Source organism: Hibiscus syriacus, unplaced genomic scaffold (genome assembly GCF_006381635.1).
Source record: "Hibiscus syriacus cultivar Baekdansim isolate YM2019G1 unplaced genomic scaffold, ASM638163v2 tig00111394_pilon, whole genome shotgun sequence".
In the NCBI taxonomy this organism is placed as follows: Eukaryota; Viridiplantae; Streptophyta; class Magnoliopsida; order Malvales; family Malvaceae; genus Hibiscus; species Hibiscus syriacus.
Genome location: NW_024063080.1, coordinates 297813 through 325612, shown reverse-complemented (window position 1 = coordinate 325612; position 27800 = coordinate 297813). Strand labels below are relative to the sequence as shown.

Here is a 27800-nt window from a genome sequence, read left to right as displayed (position 1 = left end):
TAGTAGAACTCTATCATATTTTTAGGAGTTTGAATCCTAACAAAATTCTATCATATTTTTAGGAGTTTGAATCCTAGTAGGACGAAAATGTGTGTTGACAGCTTTCAAAGACATAATGATTAGTATATATAAAGAAAGAAAAAGACATCATTTGGTCTTGGAAGTACAGCGTGAAGGAATATAAGTTCCATTCAAAGGATAGAAATGCAACTGACAATCGAGACGACACAAGAACCTAACTGAACCCAAATTGCTTATCCTCCATCTCACTCTGCTACCGCCTTTGAAGTCCAATATTATCAAATCTTTCTTCAACCCCACGTCTGTTGGTTTTTGGCAAATATCCCACATTGGTTTTGTATAAGGAGGAGGGGAAATTCTTTGTTATAAATAGAGCCCTCATCCTCCTTAGTTTAGCATCCCACAAATATAAGCCTTCTTCACTATTAAAGGTTATTTGTACTCTTTCTCTCTTTGTAATATTTCCTCTACTAGTGAAATATTATTTAATAGTGTTCGAGGAGGTATGCATAATTTTGGCCTAACCTCATTAAATTTTGGTGTTCTCTTTAGGTTTATTTAATAGCTATTGTCGGGTATAGTTGTTGTTAATTATTGTCCTATTAAAATGACTTGTCTTGGTAGTTCTGTCTAAGGAAAATGGATTTTAAGAGGGACTATTGTGACCCTTCCTCTTTCCTGGGAATCTACCTTGGTGTGATTTTTAGTACAATCGTTTTCACACTAGTCATATAGATAATAGTTTTCAAGGTGAATTTGTTATTATTGGTGGAAATTAACCCGAATTCCACAACAATTGGTATCAGAGCTCTTGGTTTATTTTAGTATGCTCTGTGGTTGCGGCTTAGGCTGATCTTCCACATCAGAAAAAATTTCCTTGGGATAATTGACATTCCGCATTGACAGCTATTAAATAGAATTTGTAGCAGAAATGGAAGACGCAACAAAAACATCCACATCGTCGTCAATAGCTGTGACAAATATTAAATTTGCAGTTGAGATTTTTTATGGCACCAGTCATTTCGGCATGTGGCAAAATGAGGTTCTAGATGCCCTATTTCAGCAGGGTCTAGACATTACTATTGAATGAGAGAAACCAGATGATGTTGAGGGAAATAATGAAAGAGGATCAATAGATTGGCATGTAGTACTATTCGATCGTGTCTTTCTAAGAGCAGAAGTATGCATTTTCTAAGGAAACTTCTGCAAGTAAATTGTGGAAGGCACTAGAGGAGAAATTTTTGAAGAAAAGCAGTCAGAACAAGCTCTACATGAAAAAGAGATTATTCCGCTTCAACTATGTACCAGATACCACTATGAATGATCACATTACTAGCTTTAATCAGCTGGTAACCGATCTGATGAATATGGAAGTGACTTTTGAAGACGAAGATCTGGCTCTGATGTTGATGGGATCACTTCCTGATGAGTTTGAGTATCTTGAAACTACTCTACTTCATGGGAAAGTTGATGTGTCTCTCAGTGAAGTAACTGCTGCCTTGTATAGTTATGAATTGAGAAAGACAGACAAACAAGAAAACACAAGTGTCGAAGTAGAAGCTCTTGTTGTTGGAGGCCGTTCGAAGAGTCAGAATAAAGGAAGGAGAGGGAGATCGAAGTCAAAGTCCAGATTGAGCAAAGATGAATGTGCCTTTTGTCGAGAAAAAAAGGCACTGGAAGAAAGAATGTCCCAGGCTAAAGAACAAAGACAAACCTGAAAGGGGAAAGGCTGTCTCAGAATCAAATGTGGTCGAGTATGATGATGCAGATTCAGATTTCGCATTCGCTGCTACACCATCAACCAGCTGTTCCAGTTCATGGCTGTTAGATTCAGCTTGTAGCCACCATATGACCCCCAATAGAGAATGGTTCTTTGATATTAAAGAACTAAAAGGTGGAATTGTATACACAACAAATAATTCCCCTCTTTACACATTTGGGATTGATTCAATTCGCTTGAGGAATCAGGATGGATCAATCAGAACCTTAACAGGTGTCCATTATGTACCCGATTTAATGAGAAATCTCATCTCTGTAGGAAACTTAGAGTCAAAAGGTTTAGAAGTGAGGGAAAAAGATGGGATTATAAGGATTATCTCTGGTGCACTGGTGATAATGAAAGGAATCCAAAAAAGAAACAATCTGTATTACTTTCTGGGTAGTACAATTGTTGGGACAGCAACAGTGGCAGCTTCTACTGATGAACAGGAGTCAGAAGCAACCAGGTTATGGCATATGCGCTTGAGGCATGTTGGTGAAAATCATTGAAATTGTTGATAGATCAAGGATTATTGAAGGGTGCTCGGGCTTGCAAATTAGCTTTTTGTGAGCATTGCATCAAAGGGAAGAAGACGAGGGTGAAATTTGGAACAACAATCCATAATACTAAAGGTATTTTAGATTATGTTCATTCAGATGTATGGGGACCTTCCAAGACAACTTCATTGGGAGGAACACACTATTATGTCACATTTGTTGATGATTTTTCCCGGAGAGTTTTGGTGTATACAATGAAGACAAAGGATGAGGTGCTAGGATTTTTCCTTAAATGGAAAAAGATGGTGGAGACTCAAACAGGCAGAAAAATCAAACGTCTCCGTACAGACAATGGTGGAGAGTACAAAAATGATCCATTTCTAAAAGTCTGTGAAGAAGAAGGTATTGTCGGGCATTTCACTGTCAGATCTACACCACAATAGAATGGGGTGGCAGAGCGTATGAATCGAACATTAGTGGAGAAGGTTCGGTGTATGTTGTCTAATGCTGGGTTAGGCAAAGAATTTTGGGCTGAGGCTTTGGTCTATGCTTGTCACCTTGTCAACCGCTTACCATCGACTGCTATTGGTGGTAAAACACCATTAGAGAAATGGTTTGGAGAACCCGCTACAGATTATGATTCCTTACATGTGTTTGGTTCCACTGCATACTACCATGTTAAGGAGTCAAAGCTGGATCCAAGAGCAAAGAAGGTGATCTTTATGGGGATCACCTCTGGTGTGAAAGGCTATCGTCTTTGGTATCCAGAAACAAAGAAAATAATCTTCAGCAGGGATGTTACCTTTGATGAATCTACCATGTTGAGAAAGGTGACTTCAGAAAAATTGGAGTAGACAGATGGAACTCCCAAATAGGTAGAGTTTGAAGGAAGCATAATTGACCCAGTTAGTAAAGAAACTGGTGTTGACTCTCCTATGGTAGAAGAAGAGTCAAATGAAGAAGAGGTTCAGACCCAAGAACCTCCACAGCAACATGAATCATTTGCACTCAGAAAGGGAAAGAGAACCATTAGACAACCTGCTCATTATGCTGATATGGTCTCTTTTGCATCACCAATTGCAATTGATGACGTTCCTGCCACTTTTAATGAAGCAGTCCAAAGTTCAGAACATAAAAAGTGGAGGATCGCCATGAATGAAGAAATGCAATCCCTTCAAAAGAATCAGACGTGGAAACTAGCTAGTCTTCCGAAGGGAAAGAAGGCAATTGGGTGCAAGTGGGTATATGCAAAGAAAGATGGATTTCCTGACAAGAATAGCATCCGCTACAAAGCAAGATTGGTGGCTAAAGGCTACGCTCAAACGGAGGGAGTTGATTATAATGAAGTATTTTCTCCAGTTGTAAAACATTCCTCCATCAGAATTTTGTTGGCTTTGGTAGCACAGTTGGATTTGAAACTAGTTCAGATGGATGTAAAAACTGCATTTTTACATGGAGACTTGGATGAGGAAATCTACATGACTCAGCTAGATGGATTCAAAGTTGCTGAAAAAGAAGAGATGGTGTGCAAATTAGAAAAATCGCTATACGGATTGAAGCAATCTCCAAGGCAGTGGTACAAGCGATTTGACAAGTTTATGATAGGGCAGAAGTACACAAGAAACAAATATGATCATTGTGTATATTTACGCAAGCTACAAGACGGATCCTATATATATCTTCTTCTTTATGTTGATGATATATTGATAGCTTCCAGGAGTCAGACAGAAATTGCGAAACTAAAGACTCAATTGAACAGGGAGTTTGAGATGAAGGATCTTGGTGAAGCAAAGAAGATTCTAGGCATGGAGATATCAAGGGATAAGAAATTGGGGAGGCTTTGTTTGTCTCAGAAAGAATATTTGAGGAAGATATTAAAACGTTTTGGCATGAATGAGAAGTCAAAACCAGTTAGTACACCTCTTGCTCCTCATTTCAAGCTCGGTGCATCCATGTCACCTAAGGATGATGCAGAACGGGAATACATGTCAAAGGTTCCGTATGCAAGTACTGTTGGTAGCTTAATGTATACAATGGTGTGTACGAGACCAGATATTTCACAGGCAGTTAGGGTTGTGAGCAGGTATATGCATGATCCTGGAAAGGAGCATTGGGAAGTTGTGAAATGGATTCTGCGGTATATTCTGAACACCGTAGATGTTGGTTTGGTCTTTCAGCAGGACAAACAAGATGGTCAGTGTGTAGTTGGGTATTGTGATTCAGACTATGCAGGTGATTTGGACAAGCGTCGATCAACTACTGGTTATGTGTTTACATTTGCAAAAGCACCAGTCAGTTGGAAGTCCACCTTACAATCAACAGTGGCTTTGTCTACTACAGATGCAGAGTATATGGCAGTTACAGAGGCTGTGAAGGAGTCAATTTGGCTTCAAGGGTTGTTTGGTGAATTGGGAATGGAACAAAAGCACATCAAAGTGCACTGTGATAGTCAGAGTGCTATTCATTTAGCAAAGAACCAAGTTTACCATGAAAGGACGAAGCACATCGATGTTCGATACCACTTTGTACGAGAAATTCTAGAAGAAGGTGGAGTCATAATCCAGAAGATTCAGACCACTCAGAATCCTGCTGATATGTTGACAAAAGTGGTAACTACGGTCAAGTTAAAACATTATTTAGACTTGGTCAATATTGTTACAAATTAAAAGATGAATTTGCAGACACTACTGAAGATTGGATTTTTTGAGAGACGTGTGTGGAATTTGCCAAGGTGGAGATTTGTTGGTTTTTGGCAAATATCCCACATTGGTTTTGTATAAGGAGGAGGGGAAATTCTTTTGTTATAAATAGAGCCCTCATCCTCCTTAGTTTAACATCCCACAAATATAAGCCTTCTTCACTATTAAAGGCTATATGTACTCTTTCTCTCTTTGTAATATTTCCTCTACTAGTGAAATATTATTTTAGTAGTGTTCGAGGAGGTAAGCATAATCTTGGCCTAACCTCATTAAATTTTGGTGTTCTCTTTATGTATATTTAATAGCTATTGTCGGGTATAGTTGTTGTTAATTATTGTCCTATTAAAATTACTTGTCTTGGTAGTTCTGTCTAAGGAAAGTGGGTTTTAAGAGGGACCATTGTGACCCCTCCTCTTTCCTGGGAATCTACCTTGGTGTGATATTTAGTACAATCGTTTTCACACTAGTCACCTAAATAATAATTTTCAAGGTGAATTTGTTATTATTGGTGGAAATTAACCCGAATTCCACAACAACGTCCACATCCTCTGCTTGTTCTGGCCCTAAAGGTATAGGTGATGATTGCACTACATAATTAAAATTAACTGAACTGTTCTTACTTACTTCAAAGGGTGGTGCTACCAGCTGTGCCACCACTTCCCCGTTCAAACCTAGGCTGTAACTTGAATCCGAGAAGCTAGCATGCGCCATCTTGTTCCCGTTCTGAGCTCGAATCAATATCGTTACTTGAATTTCCAGAACACCCGCATAATCGAGCTACATACAGTTTAAGTGAGCATCTATGACGCTAACGTAAGGCACCCTGGGATGTATAACTAAGTATCCTATGAAGGTGACAATGCCTGCAATAATGACCGCTACGGTCAAGACGGTGCAGATGATGGCGGCACACCACACCAATGGATTCGTTGCTCGTTCCCGGCTCGTTGAAACTTTAATTTCGGCTCCATCGGGTTGGGATAGGCTCACCAATCAATGTCAACATGCGGAGGTTTTTTCGACTTTTGGTTTATGTGGTGCACTAGGGAGGTTTAATGAAGGTGATTCTCTGTTTCAGGCTTCTCAAGATTGGCAAGGTATAAATTAGCTCCAAGCGGCGGGGAAATATCTTCCTTTCCTACATTTAAAGCATTTCCTCCCATATATATACTATATATATACACAAATTATATTCTAATAGTATTAACTGAGAATCTAACCACACTTTATCTCTATAAGCCAAAAACACATAGCTTTAGCTTGCACTGCCATTTGCATTTAACAAGGCAATCGTACCAACTTTATTCTTATCCCTAGGTTTATTATAATTCTGAAAGGCAAGCACACTGTACGTGATAAAAAGTTAAAGCTGTATCGACTTACAATGAATTTTCAGATCAAATTTGAAAATTTCTAAATTAAGATGTCATATGATAATCGATAAATGTTTAGTTACACTTTTAATGAATCTTGAAACGCCTCGATTGAACATTTCTAATATGAGAATTTTGAATTAATTTAAACTTTCAATTATTTTATTAAAGACCATATATCAATCATGATATAATTGTAATAACATACTTATTTTTATCTCATTTATTAATATAAGATATTACCATTATTATTTCAGTTTATTTATTGTGCATACGAATAAACTGTTTTATAATAAAATCATAAGAATAGTATGATTATTCTTAAATAGACAATATTAATACATTAAGACTACTATGTAATTGATTGAAGACAAAATATTGTCATTCACATAGGAATGTCAAAATCAATAAATGTATATGTATTAGAGAATAATATATTGGACTGATAACTACATATACGAGTATATTTTTTAAATTATTATGTAATAGTCACAACACTCGTACTAATAACTATGTATATGATCCTCGGATTTGAGATCATCATTATTTCAATATCGTGAATCGTACATTTTGATACAACCAAACATCCATCGTAGCTAGTTGTACCATAAAGACTGTTGTTGGATATATCGCAATCCATGTAGTAAGACACGGTTGATTAATATATGATTTGTCCCTCCTACATGATAGAAACAACATCTTATGTAACTTGATTGAATGAAACTAGAAATACATGGTCACAGTCAAATAAGTTGACATGAGATTATATTTATTCGTTTACTATAGTCTACTCTTGATATCAGGAAATATTAGATGAGCTATACAAATGTGATTATTCCATGACTTGTGTCCAATCTAGATATGAAGAAAATAAGATTTGATGCATCAAAAGTTAATCACATAAAGATTATGTCGAATCAATACTTCTAGTAACTTAGGCAGCAATCTTATATTGCTAGATGTTTATAGTTCAGTTTATTTATATGCACAAAATAATAACTTAAATAATAATGCTAATGCCTTATATTAATAAACAAGGTAAAAATAAATGTCATTTATAATTATGTTTTTAGGCATACTCTAACAAAATATCATTGATTTATGTCTTTTCATCGTCCAATCGTTATTCGGTTGAAATATGTTACTCTCCGCTGGACGTGTTGTGCTTTGACCATTGAGATCTATGATTGGAGACCTGGATGTATTATAACCCAAAAACTTTCAAGGTTAAAGTTTTTTGCTAAATATTTTAGGGTATGTAATAATAAAGTTGACGAGGGTTTGAGATTTAAGGTTTGGGGTGGTCTGTGAGGGTTTCAGGACTAGGATAATGTGGGTTAGATTGGTGAGGGTTTAAGGTGATTGATGAGGGTTTATGGCTAAGATAATTTGGGGTTATCAATAGGAGTAGAGTTAAGGTTTTTTGAATGAGATACAAGTCTAATGATTTTAATTTAATTTATTTTATTATTTTAAATATTACTTGATATTAAATATTAATAAAAATACCATGTCATAATAAAATAATCTATGGCATCACAACTTTTATAATTTAAACGATGAAATGACTAAAATAGGAGCAATTTGAAAGTTTAATAATTAAATTAAAAATTTATAAACTTTAGTAATCGAAATAAGAATGAAAAGATAGTTGAGTGATTAACCATATAATTTACCCTAATTATAAAGAGAAGAGAACCCTAAAAAGTTCGTCAACATAATTTAGATGTGCTCGTCTTATCTCTCCACTGATCTAAGCACACGTCTCACATATTTTCTCTCTCTCTTTCAATTTGGGGATTTTAGTAAAGGATTTGTGGTTAACGAAGATTTATGATTTAAGATTTAGGGTGGTCTGTGAAGGTTTCATGATTGGAATAATGCGAGCAAGGTCGGTGAAGACTACGAGGGTTTTAGGTTGAAACGATGTGGGGGTGATTGCTGAGGGTTTAGTGTGGTCAATAAAATTTTGAGTGGCTGGTTGGGGTTTGGATCTTAGGGCTTAAGATTAAAGCTTTTGGATTAAGACTAGAGTTTAATAATTTTAATTTTAAATTTTTTATTTTAAATTTTATTTGACATTAAATATTAATAAAAATGATATGTCATAATAAAAATATCGTAAATTTTATGGGGCAAGATCCAATTACATAGTGTAACACTTTTTAGTTTTACACTTTTTTAGGATCATTAGATGAAAGAAAATCAAAGGTTGTATGAAAAAAACAAGGAGTTAATCTCAGTCTTTGATTTCCCTTCATCCAATTATCCTAAAAAGGTGTAAAACTAAAAGTTTTACCCTAGGTGTAAATGGATCCTAACCCAAATTTTATAATTTAAATGATGAAATGAATAAAATAAAAGTAATTTAAAAATACAGTGATTAAATTAAATATTTGTAAACTGTAGTAACCAAAATAAATAGAGAATATCATTTAGTGATGAACAGTATAATTTATCATAAATATAAACAGAAGAGAACCCTAAAAGGTTCGTCAACGTGATTTGGGTTTGCTCTACGCTCATCTCCTCTCTCCCGATCCAAGCACACGCCAACGCCCCCCCACCCCTTTTTTTTTCTCTTTCAATTTCCATCAACAAAAGCTTTAAAACGCCACTCGACCTTAAAACCCCTAAACCTACACAATCTTTTGATTTCCCTTTTGTTAATCAAACGGAGAGATGGCTGATCGCTTGACACGTATTGCAATTGTCAGCTCCGACCGCTGCAAGCCCAAGAAGTGCCGCCAAGAGTGCAAAAAGAGCTGTCCTGTTGTTAAAACTGGTAATCTGAACTTTACTCTCTCCGTTGCTGAATTTTTCTTTTTAAATTTTGTTATGGAACGGCTTTTCCTGTTTTCTTAGATTGAAAATTGGGGGCAATCTAATTGCATCTTAATTGAATTTCCTTAAGTGAATTGTTTCATTAATTTTTACTGGATGACGTTAATTAGTGGAGAACCCGTGAAGGGAACAAGGAAACTTACAGTGCTTGTGTTGCAAGCGGATTTACCATCAGTCGGTAACCTGAAAGAAATATAAAGCAATATAGTATAGGGGGAATGATATTATAGAAGAATGGGAAAGTAGTATAAGGTAACAGTTAGAGGAAGAAACTATATATATCGTTATGGAATTTTTTTTGAGAAGTTACCATTACTATTACAATTCGGTACATCCAAATAACTACAATCAGAATCTTTCGTTTCAGAAATGACTTAAACCAGAATAAATCTTGATAGAATCTCAAAGTTCTCAGGGCTCCTTGTCATGAAGTGGGTATATGAAATTCTTATAACGATAATGTTTCTTACAAAGAGTGTGTGTATATATATTCCACCTTTACTTGCTGGCTCAGCTAGCACTAATATAAGCTTTTATTTGGAAGCATTTTGGATTTTGTTAATGTTTGTAATATATCTATCTAGTTGCACACTTGTTATTCGAGTAGGCTGTTAGCATGTTACTTGGGTCGTTTGTCCATTCTCTCTTGCTTGAAATTTTCCTTCTCACTTTTGATTCTCTGTCTACAGGGAAACTTTGCATTGAGGTTTCCCCTGCCTCAAAGATTGCTTTCATCTCTGAGGAGTTGTGCATTGGTTGTGGAATCTGTGTCAAGGTCCGTTATTTTACTTTGATGTCATATTGATGTTGGTTTCTCCGTTTTTGGATGAGTGTGAACCAATTATCTTCTGATGCAGAAATGCCCATTTGAAGCAATTCAAATCATTAACTTACCAAGAGATTTGGATAAAGATACAACCCATCGATATGGCCCCAATACTTTCAAATTACACAGGTTGGTTTATTCACGCTGTTCTTCAAAATCTTTGTAACTTTTCTGTTCATTTTTTTGTTTCTTTCTCCCTACCCCTCCATTTTGAGATGATTTTGAAATGCAATTTTAGGTTACCAGTTCCAAGGCCTGGGCAAGTTCTCGGGCTGGTTGGAACAAATGGCATTGGAAAATCAACTGCTCTTAAAGTTTTGGCTGGGAAGCTAAAGCCAAACCTGGGTCGTTTCAATGTAATGCTCTGAGGTTTTGTTTCTTTAATTGATTCTTTCACTGTGTTTTTTATTTACCTGTTTGGATAATCTATTTCCAGAACCCTCCAGATTGGCAGGAAATTTTGACCTACTTTCGAGGATCTGAGTTGCAGAATTATTTTACTCGCATCTTGGAAGATAATCTGAAGGTTCTTAACGTTACCTTTTGATTTTGCATGTTCAACTTGCATTTTTCTTTTTTATATTCGTTTATAAGTTCTGATGGGAGAGATGATGAGAGCTGTGGATGATCTAGTCACATACTATGTCAAGGCATTCTTTATTGATCTTGCTTGTTTGTTTGAAGGTTTTCTTGACACATATGTTGTGAGATCCAATGAGTAAGATTGAATCAACATCAAGTTCTATGACTATCTTTCCTTGCTGTTAATATTTCTTCCATAAAAAGAAATTGTGTGATAATCTGTATGCAAATTTTCATAAATAGTTTAACCATAACTTTTTTTTTTGTTTCTTCTAATTTTATTATTTTTCCAGCATCGGTATTGAATTTCTTTATATGTTTCAGCCTTGGTCTCTTGAGCATCCTTGGGGAAAGCTATGTAAAGTTAAACCAGTTTAGTTTTGCAGTTAAGATTGTATAGTTGAAGGACCTATAATTTTAGTTATGTAAAGCAACATAACTATGAAGCTTGCAGAAGAAAATTCAATGATTGATTATAATTTTTACTCTTTTGTCAACTTTATATATTTTATATTGTTGCTACCCTGATTATAGCAACTTTAATTAGTTCCTTGCAATTCCCTTTTTTTACTTGATTTTTTCTGATAATTTTTATATTAAATAGGCCATCATCAAGCCACAGTATGTTGATCATATTCCAAAGGCTGTTCAAGGCAATGTTGGACAGGTGCTTGACCAAAAAGATGAGAGGGAGATGAAGGCCGAACTCTGTGCTGATCTTGAACTGAACCAGGTCATAGATCGTAATGTTGGGGATTTATCTGGTGGAGAGCTCCAGAGATTTGCTATCGCTGTTGTTGCCATACAGAATGCTGAAATATATATGTTTGATGAGCCTTCAAGTTACCTGGATGTGAGACAGAGACTGAAAGCAGCACAAGTCATTCGATCTTTGCTCAGGCCTAATAGGTAAAATCTCATGTCCTTGGTCTCTAGTGCCTCTTATAGATTGAATGTTTCTAAATGGGGTAACTATACTTAATACATTTTTTATTCCAGCTATGTGATTGTGGTCGAGCATGATCTAAGTGTCCTGGATTACTTATCGGATTTCATTTGCTGCTTGTACGGGAAACCGGGGGCATATGGAGTTGTAACCCTTCCCTTCTCCGTAAGAGAGGGAATAAATATATTTTTGGCTGGATTTGTCCCTACTGAAAATCTAAGGTTTCGAGATGAATCTTTGACCTTCAAGGTACACCTGTTTCTATTGTCATCCGTGTAGTTGTCATTTATCTTTAAATTCTTTTCTTATCCTCTGTTTCCCCTTCATTTTAGGTTGCAGAGGCCCCACAGGAAAGTGCTGAAGAAATTGAAACCTATGCACGATACAAATACCCAACCATGACTAAAACGCAGGGTAATTTTAGACTTAAAGTTATGGAGGGTGAATTTACTGATTCTCAGATTATTGTAATGTTGGGTGAGAATGGAACTGGGAAGACCACATTTATTCGTATGCTGGTATTTTGCTCTTCCATTTTTTGTGCATTCATTATTACCTGTTCTAATTCATTGTTTATCTTGTCGCTTGAATAAGTTGATTAATATTTTTCGATAAACCGGCAGGCTGGTTTGTTGAAACCTGATAGTGTAGAAGGTTCGGATGTGGAGATACCTGAGTTTAATGTTTCATACAAACCTCAAAAGATCAGTCCCAAATTTCAATCTACAGTCAGGCACTTGCTGCATCAAAAGATACGTGATTCATACATGCATCCCCAGTTTGTTTCAGATGTGATGAAGCCACTTCTCATTGAGCAATTGATGGATCAGGAAGTAGTGAATCTCTCCGGAGGGGAGCTGCAAAGAGTTGCATTATGTCTATGCCTTGGAAAGGTAAATGTTTCTGAATTAGCCAAAGAAATAAGGATATGGATTGGAGATAATTTTCCAAGTTTTTCTATACCTCCGAACAAGTTTGAAATGTGATCAGTTTTGAACCTAAAATTGTGGAGGTGCTGGTTACTGTTCTTACCTCATCCTAACCTAAGTTTTAAGGGATTACTCCTTTTAACACTGAGAGTTACCTTTCATATCCATGTTTCTAGTTATGGGCTTACCTCATCCTAACCTAAGTTTTAAGGGATTACTCCTTTTAACACTGAGAGTTACCTTTCGTATCCATGTTTCTAGTTATGGGCTTACATGGCAGCACTAGTATCTTCTTGTGTATGAACTTGTGTTCCATTATAGTTCTTTTAGGCTACAGGGGCATCTATTTGGGTATGTTGAAGGGTCTATGCAGATTTTTCAGCTCTGTATTATGGAAAATATCTTCATATGCAAGTTGTAGGTCTTCCTAAGTTGTGGAACATGTAGTGTGCTGATTACTCAAACACATTATTGTCTTCATTTGGAATTTGATAAGTTTTTTTCTTTAACATTATATGAAATATGTGGTGGTTCTCTGTTCGAATCCTAGGAATTGAGAGCTATTGAATGCTATTTTCTTTGGATCAAAGTTGTGGGTATACAAAGTTAAGTTATGAGATCGTAGTTTCCAAAAGCGCGTCTAAGGCACCAGGCGCAGGTGGGCACGGAGCAAAACACCTTTGGAGAGGTAGGCGCAGCGCAAAACGGGAAGCCCTCCCAGGCACGCGCTTCGGGGGCTTTTCTCCATAGGTGCTAGGCGCACGCTTCTTCCGCCCTAGGGGTAAGGGTTAGAAACACCAGTTACTGAAGATCATTAGAAGTTTATACAGCAAAGAAAGCCAAAGAAACAAAGTAAAAGGAGACAATGTAGTGGAAGGAGAAGAAAGGAGAGCTGAAGCAGTATAAACGGATAGATCTATTAAGTAGCAATGACGTGTGAATACACGAGCCACATTAATGACAGGAGTTATGGCGTTGATTCAGGCGAGGAGATTGCATTTGTTGTATAATGCATGAATCCAGCATTGAAGTGTGAATATATGAGCCACATTAATGGCTGGAGTTAAGGCATTAATCTAGGCTGTATAATACATGAATCTAGGTGTAGCCTTGATTAGGCAGGTCAACAGTATTGGTTTGACCTAACAAGAAAATCAGGCTGCATCAACCTCCTATCAGATTAACCCGTGGGACAAGCAATGTGTTTTGTTAATGGTAGAAATAGCACTTAACTCTTGAGGATGGGACAAGCAATGGTGAAGGAGTAGAGTGTCAGAAAGAGTTTAAGTGCTTCATGAGTGAACTGGTGGGTGGGTAATGGGTGTAGATATTGTCTAGAGTTGATTTATAAACCTTTTAGCATAAAATCTACGCCTCGCCTACGAAAGGTGCGCGCCTCGCCTTGCGCCTTGTGCCTTTTAAAACTAAATATGAGATAGATCAAGTTCTATTTGGTTTTGGATAATCCTAATTAGGAGTTGCGTAGTTATATTTTTAATTTTTTATTCAGTTTTCCCTTTTTTTGTTTCATGTAATGTTGGTATGTCAATTGTCTTTTAGGTCATGTATTTGCTTTCAGAATTCCAAGACTGAGGGATTGATGCCTTTTTTATGTCATGCAGCCAGCGGATATTTATCTGATAGATGAACCTAGTGCTTATCTTGACTCTGAGCAGCGTATTGTTGCTTCTAAAGTCATAAAGAGGTTTATCCTCCATGCTAAGAAAACTGCATTTGTGGTTGAGCACGATTTTATAATGGCAACATATCTTGCAGACCGAGTTATTGTGTATGAAGGGAAACCGTCAGTGGATTGTATTGCAAATTCTCCTCAGTCCTTGTTGACTGGCATGAACCTCTTCTTATCTGTGAGTTTATAATTCCCTTTGTGGTATTCATTTGAAATTTCTGGTGATGCTCACTGTTTGACATTGCTGCACTCTACAGCATTTGGACATCACTTTTAGGCGGGACCCAACCAATTACCGACCCAGGATCAACAAATTGGACTCAACTAAGGATCGAGAGCAAAAGTCTGCTGGGTCATATTATTACCTAGATGACTGAGACATTCATTTATTGACATGTGAGAAATAATTGTTTTCTGTTATATTTGGTTATGGATTGTAAGAATGTTGACGTGGTGGGTGCTGAACTTTTGTTCATTGCAGTTGCTGATTATGATAAGATGAAAACGAAGACATCCATGTTGGGTATTTCTGATGGGACTTGTTCTGATCAACAAAAAATGGAGCTGAAGGAGGTGGCGTGCTATTTATTTTAGAAAATTTTACCCTATGAATGAATGCCCTGCGCTGTGCTTTTCTCCTTTATGTTTTACCCATTTTGGTTGATATTTGGTGAGTTAGAAGAGTATTGCTACGACTAGATCTAGCTGATTATAACATAAATTTCCAAAACATTTTTTAGATATTTTAAAACCATATTATGAATAAACACCTTTAAAACATAGTTATTAATATAAGATGTAATCTGACTAATATATAAAACCATGAATGACTGAGTAAAAATAAAATTTTTCACAAATCAATATCGATGTATTTATGACATCAATAGCAAAAGTAGTGTAAGTCGTAAAACAAGTATTTCAAAATATGAACACATCATTGAAGACGAAGGTATTTGGAAGATAAGAACATTATAACAAAATATATTATACGAATGTGTCGATCCTCAAAGTGTCAAGTCTAGGGTGCCTATTCAAAAGTATCTGAAAGGGGGAAAAGTTTGAAAAAGTGAGTTAGGGAGTTCAGTGTGTTCCAACAGTGTAAAATAAAAACATACAATTAAGTTTCAAAATAGATTCATTACCAAAGTCACGAAAACGACAGTAGAGTTCTAGTTAAAATGCAGAATAACCTTTCAGTTGTAACTGCATCTATACAGACTTACCTTAGGCCTAAAGGGCGTAGGAGTCAACTTAAGGGAGTAGGAGCCAACCTAAGGGCGTAGGAGCTAACCTAAGTGAGCACCTTGGGCCATAAGGTCTTACCCTAGTCGAAGCGTAGGTGCCTACCTGAGAGGTATGTTCTTATGGGCTGTTTGGTTTGGGAAATGTGGGATTACCGGGGGAATGAAATCCACATTCTCCTGTTTGGTTGACCGGTAATATCATTTTCGATAATGTTTTATTACTAACAGTGGATTTTTTGGGGTATATTATTAGAAATGTCATTACCCCCTTCCTTAGATATTGTTGGATTAGCAGCGTTTTGGACTAAATGCCCTTAATTTTTTTTTCAAAAATATCATTCTTCTGTCATTAAATAATAAAAATTCTACGAAGGTTAAATTACAAATTTATCCTTAAACTATTTTAGATTTACAAAAAAGTCTATAATTAAAATTTTATATAAAGTTCAGGGGTTAAAATAAAATTTTATCCTTTCATTAAACCTTTTTATATTTTCAATTTTGTAAAAAAAATTATATAAATTTTATGAATTTAATTATTTTAAAAAAACATATAAATATCTTATAGTAATATTATAGTAGAATTCATCTTGTTAAAAAACAATATATAATAAGGACAACTTGGTCAAATATATATTCCAATAATATTTTATTCCTTTAACCAAACATGGTAATCTTACATTCCTGCTAAACCAATCAAACACAAAATACAACATTCCCAATAATCCTATTCCCTCGTAATCTTTTATTCCCACTGGTAATCTTACATTCCGTGAACCAAACGCACCCTTAGGCCTATAAGGATTTACCCAGTGCACAAAGCAAATGAGCCACCCTAAAAGAGTACCTTATGGTCCATAAGGTCTTACCACTAGGCCTAGGATCCAACCCAAGGGTCGGTTTAGGTCCATAAAGAATTACTAGCTTGATCAGAGTTGAACCTGCATGAGAAATTACTAGCTTGATCGGAGCTGAACCTACAGAGACTTTATCTCATATCCCAGAGTACCCCGAAGAAAATAGTTTTCAAACAATAGATAACAGTAGTAGGGAAAACATAGCTCATACATATATCAATTTAGTTCAAACAATAACCAGAGAACATGAATCAGACAAGCATGCTTAAAACTTCAGTAAATCAGAAAATCAAGCTTGAAACCGATAAATCATACGAAGTCAAATCAGATCAACTAGCCATAATGCAAATCAGATAAAACGGTCATGTGCACATGATATTTCAAACATGTATTCAAAACATATATATATATATATAGTACACAAGGAACACACCTTGCAAAACGAATCAGTCTGGTAGATCTATCGAGCACCAGTTTCACTGTGTTCTTCAATTGTACGAGAACCTAGGTCATTACAAAACAAAATTACTACAGAGCAAAATTCTAAACGGTGTATTAAACAGGTTTACAGAACCATACGAATAATCACGGGCTCTCGTGTGCGACAGATCGGGAGAATCACACGTACCTTAATTAAAAATTTCAGTCAGTTATCGATCTTAAATTAATTTCACTTAATTAAATCTCTTAAGTAAATATGCATGTTCATATTCTAAAGGTCAATTCGGAGGCTTTCGGGTTAGAATTTGGAAAAAGAACTTCTGATTCAGACTTAGAACGTCGAAAAACATAAAATATGACTTATCGAAAATTTTGACTTTTTGGTCTAAGTCAACGGTCAAGTTTGGTCAAAGTCAATGTCAACAGTCAACGGGCATGTCAAAGTCAAAGGTTCGAGTCAAAGTCAACGGTTTAGACTGGTTTATGTTGACTCAGGTCGGTTCAAGTTGACTCAGACCAGTTCTAGGAGGTTTCATGTCCGGGGAGGAGCCCCACGCGCACAGTCGATATGCGGCGGTGCGTGACGAGGAGGAGGAGGTCGGAGATGGCGGCCGATTACTCACAAGGTAACCAAACATCATTTACAACTAAAATTAATCTAAAAAATCAACCAGAAACTTCAACAAACAATTGAAATATGACCGAAACTTACCCAAATCGGCGATCGGTGAAAATGGCGACGATAAGGTGGCATGTCGGTTGGGTTTTGATCGCACAACGATGGCGAGTCTGGCTATAGTGGTGGTGAAGCAAACCGACGACTGAGGCAGATGAAAATCACGTCGAATCACAAAGAAAACCTTTGGTTTCCCGACGAGCTTTGGAACACTCTCTACAATGAATGGTGACGGTTCATCGAAGGTGCTCTACAAGGATTTGATCGGATGATGATTGCACTTCAGTTGGTGTGAACAGTGTCACCGATGGACGGTGGCGGAGATCGGCAACAGAGAGAATCGAATAATCTCCTTGTGTTTCAGACACAACGACGGTTAATATTGGTGGTTCGCTATTCGAGGATTGGTTGTGGATTGCTGCTAAGGCCAACGGCGGTGGCAGTGCACTCCACCGTTGGTCGGAGGCAATTGATCGACAATGGTACGGTGTGTGAAGGGTTTAGTTTCATGTAAGGGCTTGGAATTTTAATTTTGGTTTCTCCGATTAGGGTGGGTAAGTGATATGAACCAAATTAATCCCATTCCCACAACTACTATAGATATTTTTATTATTTCCTAAAACCTACAGTATCCTAACTCGGTTGGTTAAGGCCTAGGCATAGTTGTCTAAATTATGCAAGTTCAATGTTCAACAACACATCATTTTCTTTATTTTATTTTAACTGATAAACAAATGGGCAAAATCGAGTTCAAGCCTCTGGATTAACTATACATTCAAACAATAACCCTCAAATCTTAGAAGAAGAACGTTTTGATCCTTTAAATAATTAATTTTAATAATAGTTAAATCTCTAAAAAATTTGGGGTGTGACAATCTAAACTTTACTTTTGTTCTGTTTTGGTACTTAAACTTTATATTTTTCTAAAATTATATAATATTTAATTTGAGTTTTATTTTGATACCTTGCAGAAAATCAAAAAATGAAAAATAAGTTTTTTTTACAAGTGATTTCTTTAATATCAAGAACGTGTAAACATATTTAAAGAGCTAATTTTAAAGAAAATAAAAGAGACGATGAAATATTTGTATCCTCGATAACTTTAAAAGTTGCCCAAATTTTTCTCAAGGTTAATTTGAGAAGTTCAAAATAAGATATGATACCAAGTCATTTCGTTATTTTATATAAAATGATTCTGCTGACCGAGAAGATATAGAGAACAAATTGGTAACTATAAGAGAAAAACTAAACCAGTATTCTACGAATGATGTTTTCAATATAGATAAGATTAGTTTGTTTTACTGATTACAAGCAAGCTGATCATTCTCTTATAACCAAATGATTTGAAAGAACCAAACAATTTGAAGGAAGAAAACAAAGCAAAGAGAAACTTACAATTGTTATTTGTTGCAATTAAATAATTTGAAGGAAAAAAAATAAAGTCAAAAAGGGATTATTTGTTGCAGTGAGAATGACTAAAAATATATTGGAAAATTGGAAAACAAGTGGGAACAGATTCCCTAAAATTTTAAACTAATATGTATTTAACGGATATAAGCAATCATAATTGGAGCAGTGTGAGTATAATTAACTAAAAGCATAAATACATATGGATAAGTTAAAGCTTTGTAGTTGCGTTTCATAACACATAACTGAGTTCCAAAACTTGCATGGACTGAATCAAAAGTACTAGTACAAATACTATATGTTATTACATGTCAAAATAACATAAAAGAAAGGGTCTGTAATTATTTATAAAGCCAGCTGAAGTCGATTATTATAACGTCAGTCATAGTAAATCACTTCCACTTCTTGAATTTGCCTCCTCCATGCTTAAACTTCCCGTGCTTGAATTTCCCACCATGATGTTTGAACTTTCCGTGATGTGCAAAATGGCCGCCACCATGAGAACCGTGGGCCAAGTGGTGAGCCCCCATGGCCGCCACCATGAGAACCGTGGGCCAAGTGGTGAGCCCCCATTGCAGCTGAAGCACCGCCGGCAATCATTCCCCCTAAGCCACCGTGCCCTGTAGACGCAGATCACAAATATAAATAGAAACTCGAACAAAATGAAAGCTAAATTATTGGCATCTGACAAACATGGCATGGCAACGAACTCAACTAAAAGCGTGAAGACAATCTTAGAAGTTCACCTGAATGGGATGCGCCATGAGGTGCGCCAGGATAACCGGTTGGTGGATTGCCTTGAGGGGGGTATCCTCCGTGACCATGACCATGACCTTGACCTTGACCGAGACCATGAGCAAGGTGTGAAAAGAGACCCTTGTCATCATGACCAGGCTTATGCTTGTCCTTGTCCTTTCCCATGTCTTTTTAGTTTTTTCTCAAACTGTGGAACAAAGATGGGAAAACCATGAATGATATACAACACATAAAATCCATGTTTAGGGAAGCTTTTGGAAGATGGAGAACCTACACTTAACACAAAACAAGAGAGAGAAAAAATCTGAAAAGTGAATATAAACATACAAAGATGAATACAAGTAGATGAAAAGAATACAAATCTTTGTATTTATTTATAATCTAATCAGGATGAATTTTAATTAAAAGGAGATTCCACGCGGCAGCTGACAAGGACACGTGGATTACTTACCTCCGTTTTAATCTTGAGCTGTACCTTCCATTTTTTATGCGATCGGTGCCAATCTCATGTGACATCACTGAATTAGTCACCTTTTATATCATCGGATTTCTATCAATCAGTTGTCCTCTTGTCGACGCACGTCATTGTCTGAAACAAAATAATTATTGTATTTAGTCATTAATCCTATCGCACAAATTATTGTCAGTTGTTATCATCGATGAGATTACACAGTCGTTCGAACTAAAATTGTACCGTTAAAACCTCTGTTCACTGATCTCCAACCATTTAGGAGGATTTGGGATATAAAGATTTAAGAATTTGAGTCTTTTTTCAGAAACTACAAAATTTAAGGTTTCTTTAGAAAATTAGGAATTTTTTATTTTTTATTTTTAAAAAATTAATGTCTCGTGTCAAGTAATTATTAGTTGACAGTTTTTGTAACGGTAGTTGATAGATTTATCTTAAAATAGTAGCAGAATGAAACTTTAGACACCATAAATGATAATGAAATAAATGTTAAACATTTACTTTAATGAAAAAAATTAGATAACTAAAGTAAACAAAAATTATAATTTGAACATTTATCTTTCAATTAAGTCTAATTTGAATATTTATTTTTTAATTAAACTTTTTATTAATAGTTTAGTGAGAAATATTAATTTAATTTTAAATTAATAATTAATTTTAAATTTGGCATATTTCTATTTATTATAATTATTTTAAATAATAAGTTTTAAGAAATAATATTTTATTGATCGAGTATAAACAAAGCAGTTCAATTTAACAATTGCAAAAAAAAAATGAAATCCTTATATGATCTTATCACTGTGTTTATGTGAAAGATTTAATTTTCTAATAATATAAAAACAAAATTAGTAAAGTATTGAATTATAAAATTCCATCTGTACAAAACGTATTTTATAAAGAAAAGTTAGTATGGTTGTTGTTATTGTTGATGCTATTGTTATTGATGTTGTTGTTCTTGTTACTATTGTTGCTACTATTGTTGTTGATGTTGTTGTTCTTGTTACTATTTTGTTACTATTGTTGTTGTTGTTGTTCTTGTTACTATTGCTGCTACTGTTGTTGTTGTTGTTGTTCTTGTTACTATTGCTGCTACTATTGTTGTTGTTGTTGTTCTTGTTGTTCTTGTTACTATTGCTGCTACTATTGTTGTTGTTGTTGTCTCTTAAATTATAATATAACTTCTTAGATTTGTATCTTGTAACATAAAACCATAAGTTTATCTCTATGTATAATAGATTTTACGATCATCCAACCGATACAAACATGTAACATTCTAAAATCCGGGTTAGTAGTTTAGGGTCGGTAATCGAATAATTTATGTGATTTCTGATAAAATGCTGTTTTTAGAATTTAATGTGGAAAATATTTTGAAAATATTAAAGTATGATTTTAGAATATTAAATATTGTCTTATTTAATTTGATTTATTAAGTGACTAAATTAAATTTTATCAAAATTAGAATTTAGTGACTAATTTATAAAAAGATAAAAATATCAAAATTTATAAAGTAATTTTACTAAGATCTTTTTCTCTCCATTTTTCTGCTTACTTTGCCGTGAACTTCAATCAATTTAGCTCTTAATTTCTATTTTATTTTAATCAATTTTAATTACTAAATTAAAGTTGGTTTTAACTGCTTTCTTTCATAATTCATTTTAGCATCCAACTACATCCTCTTTCAACTCTCTCATTTTCTCAACTAAAATTCTCTCTATTGTTACTCTCAATTCTTACGGCCATTGATGAGCAAATACATAATTGATATCTTTTTCAACCTACCTTCATTTTAATCAAATTCCTTTAGTCTTTCTTCATTGTTTTCAAGTTTCTCAATACTCCTCTTTAAGGTTTCCATCTCCATTATTTCAGCAAGGTAAATCTTATTTTCTTGGCTCTCTTTTATGCTTTAACGATTAAAAGATCCAATGGTGAAGTGATCTTGAAGATTACTAGTTTTGATTATGATTTTTCAAGAATAAATGATAATTTTCGTAATATTTATTTGAGGTAATTTCTTGATTTTATTTTTGATGATTCTTGATGAATCTAAGTTGCTTTAATGATGATTATGATCTTATTAAATTAATTTTTCGATTACAAATAATTTAGATATTGAATTCTTTAAAACAAGCTTGATTTTGGTGTTTTTCGAGAATCCGAGAATTGTGTTGATTGCTGCTATTTTCGTAGGATTTGGTTGTGTTTAGATGTTGCCCCTCTTTGCTCATTGGTGTAGAACGGAAATAGAGAAATGACATAAAACACCAATTGTATTGGGCGGAACTGCCAACGAATCTCCATGTTCTTCTCATTATGAACTCTTCACTCTCTCATAAATGTCAAATTTGAAATTTGAGTGAGCTCTCCTATATGAACTATTCTCCTTCCTGGATCATCTTCTTCTCTTTGGACAAATTAGATAAGCTCTTATATATGAACTCTCCATTATTCCATAAAGGTCATTCTGAGTTTGAACACGCTCTCCTATCTGAACTCTCTACTCTCCACAGAGGCCATAATGAGACCAAACAATCTCCCCTATATGAACTTCTCCTCCCTTGATCGCTTTCTTTTATATAGAACGATCAGATGAGCTCTCTTATATGAACTCTCAATTCTTTCACAAAGGTCATGTTGGAGTTGAACAAACTCTCTTATATGAACTTCTTCTCCCTTGAATGAATTATCCTTATAATGAACTCTTGTTGAAAAAAAACTGGTTCGTATTCTCAAACATTATAAATGATAATACATAATTGACACAACACCACAATGAAGGTCAATGAATGATAAATATCTCTTGTATTCCCAAGAAAAATAAGTAAAACAAAGTGCAAAACAATTTCAATGTAATATCCTTCTGAAAACTGATCAAAAGTATCAACCCAACCTACCAATTGTCAATTCTTCAAGTTTACGAGTTCCCCTTAGATTACGGAAATGGGAAAGAAAAGGATTAGAAATTGTTTACCTTCAGTGTGAGCATTGCTCTTTTGAGTCTTTGAAAACAAAGCTTTCTCAAAAGCTTCCTTAGCACTGTTAGTCAGCCGGTCATCTGAATAATATTTAACAGCAACACGGTTCCCCTTGGAATCCAGGAGGATGTTTCTAATAGAAGGACAAGAACACTACCAACACACCAACCATAAACACAATTAAGGATTGTAAATGTCCCAAATCATGTTGTTGGATTGATGCTTAAGGTTGCTGATGTAAGAAACAATGGCAATGTGATCTAAGGCTTACATTCAGTGCTTAGTTTCAATTAAAATTAAGAGAAAATAACCTCAGTGACCAAAAATCTCATATAATATACGATTTTGACTAACTTTTTTTGGATTTGCGAAAATAACCAACAAAATCGCAATGCGATCTCTAATTCGCATTGTGATCTCCACTATCGCAAATTCGCGTTGCATTTCGCGTTGCGATAGTTGAAAATCGCGTTGCGATTTTCCATTTTGCGTTGCGATAGTTGAAAATCGCGTTGCGATTTTCCATTTCGCGTTGAGATGGTCTACAGTTGTCGTTGCGATTTTCCAAATTCGTTGCGATTTTCCAAATTAGTTGCGATAGTCTACAGTTGTCGTTGCGATTTTCCAAATTCGTTGCGAAAATTCGTTGTGATAGTTAAAAAAAAAGATTTTGCTTCTTAAGAATTTTCTCTAAAAAGATAGTATTCGCGCGAATTTGGAAAATCGCAACGAATTTGGAAAATCGCAACGACAACTGTAGACAATCGCAACGCGAAAAGGAAAATCGCAACGCGATTTTCAACTATCGCAACGCGAAATGGAAAATCGCAACGCGAAATACAACACGAATTTGCGATAGTAGAGATCACAATGCGAATTAGAGATCGCATTGCGATTTTGTTGGTCATTTTCGCAAATCCAAAAAAAATTGGTCAAAATCATATATTATCTGGGATTTTTGGTCACTGAGATTATTTTCTCTAAAATTAATGTATTCTACTGCCCGACTTAGATATAATTAAGATTAAAAAATAAGATTCCTCAATATATCTATAAGAAGGGGAGAGGGGATGGGATCCGAATACATTGTTGGAAAAGTGTAAATAAAAAAGTAAAACCGAAATCGATTCTTCAGTCGAACAGAACAGCAGTAAAAATAATAGGAGCTGAACATAGGCAGTCAATCGATATCAGAATACAAAACGGTGATAATAGAGAAATAGAGCTGACTATGTGTGTTGGTTTTTATTAGCAATTTTAAATATTTTCTTTCGTTATTTGTTAATCCGTCGAATTTAAAAATCGATTTTTTTATATAAATATATCATTATTTATAAGAAATTGATATACATATAATTTTATTATACAAACTATAAAATTTTTGTTGTTGTTGTACTGAGTGTTTTGAACAATTTTAATGTGTTTAATAAAGGTGTTGAGCCGTGAATGCATATCTAAAATTTTAAATTTTATATATTTTAAATAATTTTTTAGTTTTATAATTTTATGTACTTTTTTTAATTATAAAATAACTTCTTAAATTTGTATCTTATAACATAAAATCATAAGTTTATCTCTATGTATAATAGATTTTATGGTCATCCAATCGATATATTCTCAGAACCCATTTCCTCCATCACTAAGCCTATTATTTTGCATTAATATTCAAATAAATCAAATGATTACAACTATAAATATGCAAGAATAAAATAATATTAGGCATCATCATCCATGGTAAAAAAATACAATACATGAATGATAAAGCTATAGAAATATAATCGCTCAAAACTCTTTTTTTTCCCTTCTCTTATCATCACTTAAGGAGAGATCTTGCTAAATGTTCCCGAGCAGTGGCTAATGCGTGAGTTATCGTCTGCAAAACATTAAAAAAGAAGAAGCAAATATGGTTTCAGTGATTAAAAACAAAAATCTAAGTGAATTGATTTTTAGATGTTCCTTTAAGAAAGCAAAGTAACAATACCTGCTCAGATAAAGGAGCAGCCTCATATACACTATGACTAGCAACCTTTCCCGCAATGGCACTAGCATCTGTTTCTAGGATGATACTGCAAAGGGAAAAAACAAAGAAAATAATTAACCAGGTTATAAAATCACTCTTATGACCACAAGTGGATTGAAAGAGCTAAGAACCTCTAAAAATGACAATTTCAGTTCCAGCCAATAACTCATAAAACTCTTGTTTACATACTAATTTTTAGCCAAAAGGTCTAAAAACCTGATGTATTGTACAAATTCATCTGTATGTAAAGTTTTCTCACAACATTGCTAGAAGGGCAAGTACATGTGTGTTTGTGTATTACAATACTAATGATTATTAGAAGGGTAAAATGTGCATGATAATGTCTTCCCTTTACTTGTATATTTTTAGTCTAAGCCAATTTACCAACCTTGCTAATTGATGGCATTCTAGATAAAAATGAGATGAATGAATAGACACGTTAGCAGACACAAATAATACCCTTTTATCCAAGTATTAGATCAGTAACAACAATTTCTACTAATAATGATAGGCTAACAATCATTGAATTAAAACTAGTTTATTAAATGTTCTCTGGCACCAACCATGCTAATTGATGGGATTCTAGCTTTTGACAGAAAGTTAAAGCTTCAAAATTAACGGGACCTTGACTAGCAACCAAAAATAAATAGTGTTACCTATACAAAAGTAAACTTTAACTAAAATAAATCATGTTGCATACCCTCCGTCGACGATCTCATCAAGACATAACAAAATGAGATCCAAGTTCTCCAGTGCTTCTTTCTTTTCCACAGTCCCTCTAGACCAAAAGGAGTATAATAAGTTGTACGCAATATGACCTTAAGCATGTATAAAGACATGGTAAACAGAATAATAAATTATGAAAACCTTAGAAGAAGGCCAACTGCATCAAAAAACCCTTGAAGAACAGTAACCAAAATGAGTTCATTTTCACCCTCAGCCCCAGTAACAAAAAAGTGAAGGTCTTGAACAAACTTGTACACAATGATATGATTCTCAAACATTGCTATCTCCGCTGTAAACAGGGAAACAAGACCACAATAAAGTAGAAATGGTTATACATTATGGAAGGTCAATGAATGATATATATCTCTTCAAGTTTACCTTCAGTGCGAGCATTGGTCTTTTGAGTCTTTGAAAACAAGGCTTTCTCAAAGGCTTCCTTAGCACTGTTAGTCAGCCAGTCATCTGAATAATATTTAACAGCAACACGGTTCCCCTCGGAATCCAGAAGGAGGATGTTTCTAATAGAAGGACAAGAACCCTACCATCACACCAACCATAAACACAATTAAGGATTGTAAATGTCCTGAATCATGTTGTTGGATTGATGCTTAAGGTTGTTGATGTAAGAAACAATGGCAATGGGATCTAAGGCTTACATTTAGTGCTCACGTGCTTAGTTTCAATTAACATTAATGTTTTCTACTCCCCGATTTAGACACATCTAATATTAAAACAAGATTCCACAATATATCTATAAGAAGGGGTGAGGGGATGGGATCCGAATACATTGTTGGAAAAGTGTAAATAAAAAAGTAAATCGAAATCGATTCTTCAGTCAAACAAAGCGTAAATCTGCAATAAAATAATGGGAGCCGAACATAGGCAGTCAATCGATATCAGAATACAAAACAGTGATAACAGAGAAAAGGTCCTAACCATTTGTTTTGTTTTCAGATGATGGACAAAAATGAAAGCTAAAGAGCTGATGGGCACTTTCTTCTGGTTGTGCTAAAGATGTTGGATTTAGATATGGTGAAGAAGGAGGTGGGGAGTCGGAGATAAAGCAATTATGAGTAAACAGAGACGTAATGTAATGCCACCCTGTAGTGCAACTGCATCTTTATATCTACCACGGTTGGTACCCCCATGGGCTTCGCATCTACCTTCGACCTCTTCATTAACTTTTATTAGAACTACTACTACTATTAAATTTAAAACCATCACCCATATAAAAAATTTCTATTTTATTTTTAGGTTAAATTTATGAAATATTGTTGTTAGAAAAATTAAGAAACTAGTTTTGTTTAAAATTTATTTAGAGATTTAGGATAATTTTTATAGTAACAGAAAATGTTATCGGTAGATAAAAATAATATTAATAGTGTAGAAACTCATGTTCCTCCGAGATTTAATTTAATTTAATTTTTTATTTTATTTTATTTTTATTTTCATTTCATTTTATAATTATTAGTACTTGTCATTATTTGTTAGTATTATTATTTTATTACTATTATCATTATTATATTATTATTATTTTATAGTACGCATTATTTATATTATAGATTAATATTTAGCATTATATATTATTTATTATCAGTAGTAGTATTAATAATTATTACTATTTATTATATATTATATATATTATTATTTTTAATTATATGAGCATTGGTGTTTGTAGGTCCAAATTATAAGTAGGCCCAAGAAACAATCCATTTAGGTGCAAATTTTGCATATATTATTTTGATGATACATTGATTACGTAGAATTCTTATGGGCATGGTTTACTTTATGGGTGACGAAACCCTTAGTTTAGAGCACCCATGGGTAACCTAAGTGTCATGATATTCATTTCACTTATTTGACTTGATTCATATTTTGATATGATTCGTTGAATGTAGCCACATCTAGGAAATCATTTACTCGATGGTCATAGTGATAAGATTTGTATGTTCCTTCTCCTAGTGTACATAGGATAGTAAAGAGGTTTATAAGGGTTGAAATTTGTTTGATTGAGATCTAAAAGAGTCTTTAAATACTTTAAGTGGATTTCAAATGTCTATGGG

At 34.5% G+C, this 27800-nt stretch overlaps 4 protein-coding genes across 4 annotated transcripts; 1 reads left to right on the top strand and 3 right to left on the bottom strand.

Annotated features, from left to right (window-relative positions):
- Nucleotides 1-147: 147 nt before the first annotated feature.
- Nucleotides 148-5969, bottom strand: LOC120160899 (the record flags this gene model as incomplete). Its single annotated transcript, XM_039171215.1, has 3 exons — nt 148-323; nt 5597-5673; nt 5755-5969. Coding segments are annotated over 3 exons (468 nt in total), but the record flags the coding sequence as incomplete, so codon positions are not given.
- A 2915-nt stretch (nt 5970-8884) lies between these two features.
- On the top strand, nt 8885-14779 carry LOC120160974 (ABC transporter E family member 2-like). The gene is made up of 12 exons (XM_039171288.1): nt 8885-9134; nt 9883-9968; nt 10051-10148; nt 10258-10375; nt 10456-10545; nt 11206-11510; nt 11601-11796; nt 11880-12065; nt 12171-12440; nt 14099-14344; nt 14424-14562; nt 14648-14779. Exons 1-11 carry the CDS (start codon nt 9032-9034, stop codon nt 14541-14543), a joined length of 1818 nt encoding a protein of 605 aa, XP_039027219.1. The 5' UTR covers nt 8885-9031; the 3' UTR covers nt 14544-14562; nt 14648-14779.
- A 4423-nt stretch (nt 14780-19202) lies between these two features.
- Nucleotides 19203-19777, bottom strand: LOC120160975 (glycine-rich protein A3-like). The gene is made up of 2 exons (XM_039171289.1): nt 19538-19777; nt 19203-19411 (listed from the first exon to the last, which is right to left on the bottom strand). The coding sequence occupies exons 1-2, from the start codon at nt 19710-19712 to the stop codon at nt 19218-19220; spliced, it is 369 nt and encodes a 122-aa protein (XP_039027220.1). The 5' UTR covers nt 19713-19777; the 3' UTR covers nt 19203-19217.
- A 4961-nt stretch (nt 19778-24738) lies between these two features.
- LOC120160898 (coatomer subunit zeta-2-like) lies at nt 24739-26915 on the bottom strand. Its single transcript, XM_039171214.1, has 6 exons — nt 26817-26915; nt 26116-26275; nt 25879-26026; nt 25712-25789; nt 24973-25057; nt 24739-24864 (listed from the first exon to the last, which is right to left on the bottom strand). The coding sequence occupies exons 1-6, from the start codon at nt 26913-26915 to the stop codon at nt 24805-24807; spliced, it is 630 nt and encodes a 209-aa protein (XP_039027145.1). The 3' UTR covers nt 24739-24804.
- Between the last annotated feature and the right edge of the window lie 885 nt (nt 26916-27800).